This window comes from Chaetodon trifascialis, chromosome 4 (genome assembly GCF_039877785.1).
Source record: "Chaetodon trifascialis isolate fChaTrf1 chromosome 4, fChaTrf1.hap1, whole genome shotgun sequence".
NCBI classification, from domain to species: domain Eukaryota; kingdom Metazoa; phylum Chordata; class Actinopteri; order Chaetodontiformes; family Chaetodontidae; genus Chaetodon; species Chaetodon trifascialis.
The window spans coordinates 15,798,006-15,805,075 of NC_092059.1; the positions used below are offsets into that span (position 1 = coordinate 15,798,006).

Genomic DNA, 7,070 nt, shown 5'->3' on the forward strand with positions numbered 1-7,070 from the left:
GTTTCCTGCTCTCCAAGTTTCTTTTGTTGACGCTTTACTACAGCCTTAATTAAGTGTATTAATAAGCATATGCACAGTATCAATATGCTGAACAGCAGGCATATCATAGTACTGTTGTTTCAGAATAAAAATAATGAACGCTGACACATGAATGCACATACAAATGAATTTTTCTTTTAATCGCAGTGCAAAGGTTCTCAAGAATTATTTCTATTTCAAGAAGGCTCACAGGCAAACTGTCTGTTTATCCTGATAGAAGAAGGGAAATATTACGTTAAAGGAGTACTTTGACATTTTGGGAAATGTGCACTTTCTTGCCCGGAGTTAGACGAGGACATCAAAACCACTCTCATTTATGTCCATGAAATATGAAGCTGTAGGTCTATTTCTTTGCAGTGCAGGAGCAGGGACTTCCAGGAGTCTCTACTGGATATCTGGCAACCTCACGATGATGACAAGCCTCTAGTAAGTCACTTCACCTGGCCAAGAAATAGTTGACATGACTGTAAAACCACAACTTGTTTTTGCGCTTGGTTTTTGCATGGATCAAACAAATAGGGTATAGCATGTAAATTAGTGTGCTTTATAGGTGCTGGCAGGCTGATTTGTTACCTTTGGACGCAGTCAGGCTAGTTGTTTCCCTCTGTTTTCAGTCTTTATGCTAAGCTAAGCTAACTATCCCCTGGCTGTGGCGTCATTTCTAACATAAAAACATAAGAATGGTGTTGCGCCTCTCATCTAACTCTCAGTAAGAAAGCAAATCTCCATACTCCCAAAATGTTGATCTTTGGCTTTAAAGAGGTTTGATGGAACTAAGTTGCTTTTGTTACCTCATGAAATTTTGAGAAGACTGAGTGGACTCAAAGTGTAACACACGGCATCATCTCCTGCAGGAATCAGACATTCCCAGAAATTTGATTGAGTTCTTGACTGAATGACGGAGTGGGAGATTTCTTCTCGTAATGCTGTTCTGTTGTCAGCAGCCATGCATGTAGCTGTCAGGATGCTGCAGATGTTTAAAAAGATATCCCCTTCCCCAAGGCAAAGTGAAACCAGTGGTACTATTATAAAATCTGTCACATAGCCCTGATTGAACACCAAAGATCCAAAGCCTCCAAGGATCCTTGGTTCGTAAAGCTTGTAAGCTTCTGTGACTCCTTCTGCAGTTTCATGTCCTGGGACATGATAGTGATACTGACAGCATGGAGGTAGAGGGATGGAAGCAATAAATACGGTAAATTGATGCTTCATGTGGTTTGCTGCACCTGCCTCTGGGTGCAGCCCCCCACTGACAGTTTCCCTTCCTGCTGAGGTGCTCTGTCTCGGACACTCTGAAGTTTCTCTCCTGTCACGTGTGCACTGTTTTGTTGACATATTAATGCGTGTGTCTTTATGTGCTGAGTGAATGCATGAACGTAGATCGGCTCTCCATGTGAGGACGTGATATACGTGATCCCTGTGGTCCTCAAATTCCCCCTCGAACATTTATTGCAGCAAGAGAGATTGATGTCTGACATGGTTCCCACACGTCCCAAAGTGTGCTGTTACTCGGCAACTACTGTCTATTCATGATTATTTGGCAAATCAAAACAAGTGTCAGGAAGTTTTGTAACAACCTATAAATCTCAATTTGTCTGTGTGTTTGTCTCCATGGCACAGTATCAGTGAAGATGATGGCATGATGAGTGGATCGGCTCAGTCTGTGAATGTTCACACCACGACCACTGGGTGGAGTAAAGAGACACGTGGCGGGCTGGGAGGTTGTAATTCATTTTTGTCTTTTAGATTACATTAAAGCCATTCATTGTTTTCTTCAGTCTATTTTCTATTTTCAGTCTCCTTTTTTGTCTATTTTTAAAGAATTATGTAAAAATTATTTCAAAAAACGGGGAAAAGTTTAAAAAACTTTTTTTTTTAATTATTTTAAAAAACAGGGGGAAAAGTTTTCCTACAACTGCACAGGACTCTGATGTACAATTCAGTTTTCCTTAGGAATATCTTTGGTAATTCCTTTCCCAGTGTTGCTTCTTTTAAAACAGGCCATTTTGAGCGTCTTACAGTTTATCTGCGGAGTCCAGTCTCAGTCCAGTGTCCATACCATAAACTCATCTACTGTACGCAGATTACAGACGCATTTTGTTGGGCTGCAGAGGACACTTCACACCTCAAATCTTAACCACTGACTGTATCCAGAATTAAAATGATACTCTTCTATGAATATGTGGCATATGACATTGATTAACTGACCAAACTATGTAGTCTGAGAATTAACCAAAATGCTGAAATTTTATTTAGGATACAAACCCACCACTGGTAGTTTTCCACAGAGCGTCTGATACATACAGATGGAATATATTCTGCTATATAGCAGGTGATGTGTATTTTCGTAATCAACACATTCCCTCTCAATGTCTGATTTTAAGATTTTTAAGATCATTGTTCTTCACGTCTTTGGAAGAGTTCAGTCAGGTTTTGGCACATTTGAGGTATGCTGCTGCCCTCTACAGGAGATAATTCTAACTCCATCATTACAATTTAAGATGTCAGTAGGTCTGTTTGCTCTTTGGCAAAAATAAAAAATAACCTGAGACAGCTGATACAAATATATATTTTATTACAATCAAAGAACTTATTGCAGGACCAACAAAGACAGACTGAAGCAATGGCAACATGTGCAGAGGAAATAAACGAGCTAGACTGAATTAATGACAGTTCACACAAGTTTTGAAACGAACTATTGAAATGTCCTGATGGTTTTCAATGAGGGGAGTGCGCTTGAAATTCATCCTTTGACAATAATCATATTGCTGGCAAACAAACTGCCTTTCCAGGGGAGTCAGGAGTTTCTTTGTGCTATAAAGACATCCCAACAGAAGTACAGCGTGAACATTTACACTATTATGTACTTAATTATATACCAGAACCGTTTTGTCTACTGATATTACCAAAATAGCTCAACTGCTGCAGACTTGGCCATTTATTCTGGTCGACCTTTGGAGAGTCAAATCATGTTTTATGTGACAATTTCAGAGAGGCATTGAGGCAAAAAAAAAAAAAAAAAAAAAAAAAAAAAGTGTATATAAGGAATAAAAAAAAAAAGAACAGCATTCAGAAACTTATTTCAGGAATGAATCACATTAAAAATGTTATGTATTATGTATAAGAGACTGCACCCTGTGTCATATAAGAGTCCTCTGCACACAAGGTCAAATGTGAAAAGACAATACATAATGAAACATTTATCACAACATGTTCCCGAGCTTTGCACATGTTCTCTAAAATTCTGCAGAGAACCGATACAGATTTTTTTTATTTGCATGATGGTGTGAAACTGTTATCTGCAGTGTTTTATGAACCACTGAATCATTTAAATCCTCAGTAATGGAAACTTGTTTCGGACAAGATGACAATGTCTGCAAAAAAAACATTTCGTGGACTGGATAATAAATATGTCGGTCCTCCAGACACTGCATCGCTCAGCTGTCTCAGTCACTGTCTGAGGATTCACTGGAGCTGGAAGAAGAGGAGGAGGAGGAAGATTCGTTGTGTTTCCTCTTCCTCTGTTTCTTCTTGTGATTCTTCCCGTGTTCCCTTTTGTTCTTTTTGCTCTTCTTCTTGTGGCTTTTCAGTTTCTTTTTCTTCCTCTTCCTCCGCTCTTCTTCGTCAGATGAAGAGTGGGACCGGCTGTGTTTCTTTTTCTTCTTCCTGGCCTCCTCATCACTTGACGATGAAGCAGATCTAGGGAGTAAAAGTAATCATTGAAAGGCCACAAGCAAGCAAACTGATTTGAATTTGAACACCATGTTATTTTGTTGCCAAGTACTACAAGAATCACCGACTTTGAGAACAAGCCTGCTTTAAATCTTTTATACATTATTTTCTGCCTAAATATATCCACTCACACTATACAGACACATCTGTATATACATTTTCTTGTTTCTATGTTAGAAGACTGAAGAAGAAGAACTAAAAAGTGATGTCCAGGGTTAGTGTGGACAAAATGTTACCTCTTTCTTGACATTCTGTCTCTGCCTTTCTTCTGTTTGTGCCTCTTTTTTGTATTATTGTCATCATCATAGGAACCTACACAGAATTATAGACAGAAAAGTCAAGACACATTTTTTATTGGAACAGTGGCTGCTTGTAAATTAATGCAGCGAGTGATGCAACATCTGTGAAGTCTGAAAGATGTCTAACAGTAGCAACTGTGACTTCAACCACTGCTTGTAAACTTAACATGTATTACCTCTACGGTGCTGGCCACTTCGCCCCAGCTTCTCGTTGTGCTGAGCTGAAGCCACGTCGTCCTCGCTCTCCTCACTGCTGGTGCTGCTTACATCCAAAACGATGTCTTTCTGGGGGTCAACTCTGACAAAGTTTCGGCACTCAAAGGTCAAGTGTCCGGCTGTAAAAGGAACACCCAAGAAAGAAAGGATGAAAAACGATGACAAAGCAGGATGATTTTACTGGTTGCATATCAGAACTAACACTTCCAACTGCTATAAAGAAATATTAATCAGTGTATGAATCGCTATTTACTCACTATTACCATCAACATTTCTGGGATAAATCTGATTGTAAGAGCTCCTCACTAGACCCACTGTGTTAACTCGTAACAAGCTCCCATACACCCAGGTTAATAAAGGGACTTATAGAAACACACAGAGAAAAATTAAACTCCTCTTTAAGCTTGCTTTACTTACGATAGCCACATTTCTTGCACCCAGCTCTGATGTTGTCCTTATTAGGCCCTGTGAGATAAAGAGTTTTTAGAGCTTGAAGTAAGTGTAGTTAAGTGTTTGTAGTACAGTATTCATGCACACATGAATGTCCAAAAACAAGACTACTAAGCTAAAATGTACATTAGCTATAGCTTAAGTAGCTAAATAATTACATCTACAGTGATCAATTCTATGTGTAAGGCTCTCTTTTAATTCATATCAAAGCATACAGAACTTGATTTGCTTAATTCTTAGCCACGACGAACAACAAACTAAAAGTTTTGAATAAACACTTTGAATAGCGGCTTTTTTCTGTGTTATCGCACAGTCGCATGGAGGTACATTAACACTCAGATAGCTAACTGTACCTATTGCTAATTCATTTCAGTGTAGTTAGTACAGCATTACAGTGTTCAAAGTTAACGTTAGGCTAACGTTAAGGACAATACCTCGTGTTTCTCGGTACTCTGACATTTTCCGGGCAAACTATATGAGTCACACATCTGAAAATGTTAACTGAAATACGAAATCTAACGCCTACCTGGATCAGCCATCGTACTTTCCACAGAAAGAGCCGAAAAAGCACAAAACTGATAGTCGCTAGCGCGCGAATCAACCTGAATTTCCACGAGTCTTCACTCAAAATATCGTCGACCTGAAACATTTGAAATACTAGGTTCCGTGTGCTTCTTTTGTTCTTTTTTGGTCCCCAATCAGTAGCAGTAGCAGTTGGCAATCCAAATTATTGGTGCATTACCGCCCTCATCTGGACTGGAGCCGAGAGCACTAGATCGCACTGGTGCAAACGATTTGTTCATCAAACAGCTTATCAAAAATGTTTTATGACAGCTTTGAATTACTGAAAACATGTTAAATCCTCAAAAGGTAGATAAAAATAACAAAACTGGACAGCCGCTGCTTTGAATCTCAGTGTTAAATCTGTATTTTGTATTCATAAATTACACAATAGAAAATATAGGCCTAAAAGCAAATGATAAAGAGTTTAACATGACTGAACATCAGGAGACAAATTCTGTATTCTCTCTTGCAATTATACTTGCATAAATTATGAAGACTATCTGAATAACACAGGACACTGTGTTAATTAAACCCCTTCACATGTAGAGGATTTAACATTTATTACTTGCTGATGTATTTTTCATATTGTTCATATGTTTATTTGTGGGTATTAAGGTGCTACATGGGAATGGTTTGCCATATAGATTGATGCAATGTAAGCCGGAAAGGTCAGTCTGTCTGTCACATAGTGAGTGTGTATTAAAATCTATTTTGCATGTTCCTCCTGCTTCGCCCCGATCCAGAGTAATTCCATGCATCCATTAACAAAAAAAATAAATAAATAAATAAATAAAAAATTCAGAAACAATATTTTTCCTCATGCTTGATTGCTTTCCCAGTAAAGCCAGTTGTGGTTTTTTGTTAGGGGTTAATTGAAGGCAGCCAGAGTCAGACTGGCAGATGGAAAATGTCGACAGATGCAGGGCCCCCAGACATGCCCTCATCATCGTGTCTGTGACTGTGACACACACAAACACACACACACACACACACACCACACACACACACACACACACACACACACACACACACACACACACACACACACACACACACACACACACACACACACACAATCTCACTCCTGGTCTTTTGATCATGCCATCTGCCTCAGTGACTGTTCTGCCAGTATTAATACTGTAACTCCCTTTATTCACAATAAAAACTGATATTATGACAATTAGTGTTACCTAATCAGCCTCACAATAAGCTGCCTCACAGCTCTACTGGAGGACTTTGATCCTCACCTTTTTTTCCCTTTTTTTTCTTGTGCTCTTGTAGTCACCTCACAACAACATGACCTTAGTCTGCGGTTGAGAGACTGAGAGATATGCTCTGTTTCCAACCACTGACCAGATGCACTCACACTGTTTGTCTCAGAAAACCGAGCAGGTTTTGTTGTAGAGGTGATGTTTTTGCATCAAAATACTTGAGGCATGATAAAAGGGAGAATTTCTGTGAACCCTTTAGCACTTTATTCCCCTAATATAAATGATGAAAGGGTGAAAAAAGTAGGCCAAACAATCTGGGACATGTATAAAATAGAATGTAATAATTTGATAAGCTTTTATGACATATACTCAAACAGGTTAATTGGAAACAGGTGATTGTATCATGATTGGGTATGAAAGGGGTATCCTGGAAAGGCTCAGTCGTTCACAAGTGAGGATGGAGCGATGTTCACCACTTTGTGAACACATGATTGCTTAAAGGATGTTACTACAGGGGCTCAGGAACACTTTGTAAAACCATTAGCGGTAAACACAGTTC

General features: G+C 39.0%; 1 protein-coding gene across 1 annotated transcript; it reads right to left on the reverse strand.

Moving 5' to 3' along the window:
• Positions 1-2,594: 2,594 nt before the first annotated feature.
• On the reverse strand, positions 2,595-5,377 carry srek1ip1 (SREK1-interacting protein 1). The gene is made up of 5 exons (XM_070961259.1): positions 5,263-5,377; positions 4,704-4,751; positions 4,247-4,405; positions 4,008-4,083; positions 2,595-3,738 (listed from the first exon to the last, which is right to left on the reverse strand). Exons 1-5 carry the CDS (start codon positions 5,273-5,275, stop codon positions 3,486-3,488), a joined length of 549 nt encoding a protein of 182 aa, XP_070817360.1. The 5' UTR covers positions 5,276-5,377; the 3' UTR covers positions 2,595-3,485.
• Between the last annotated feature and the right edge of the window lie 1,693 nt (positions 5,378-7,070).

What these genes read in the sequence shown, in the direction of transcription:
- srek1ip1 (XM_070961259.1), bottom strand. An exon ending in GTGCAAGAAATGTGGCTATC is followed by an intron (nt 4,406 to 4,703) that starts GTAAGTAAAGCA and finishes TTCCTTTTACAG; the next exon opens with CCGGACACTTGACCTTTGAG. An exon ending in AAGTGGCCAGCACCGTAGAG is followed by an intron (nt 4,084 to 4,246) that starts GTAATACATGTT and finishes AATTCTGTGTAG; the next exon opens with GTTCCTATGATGATGACAAT.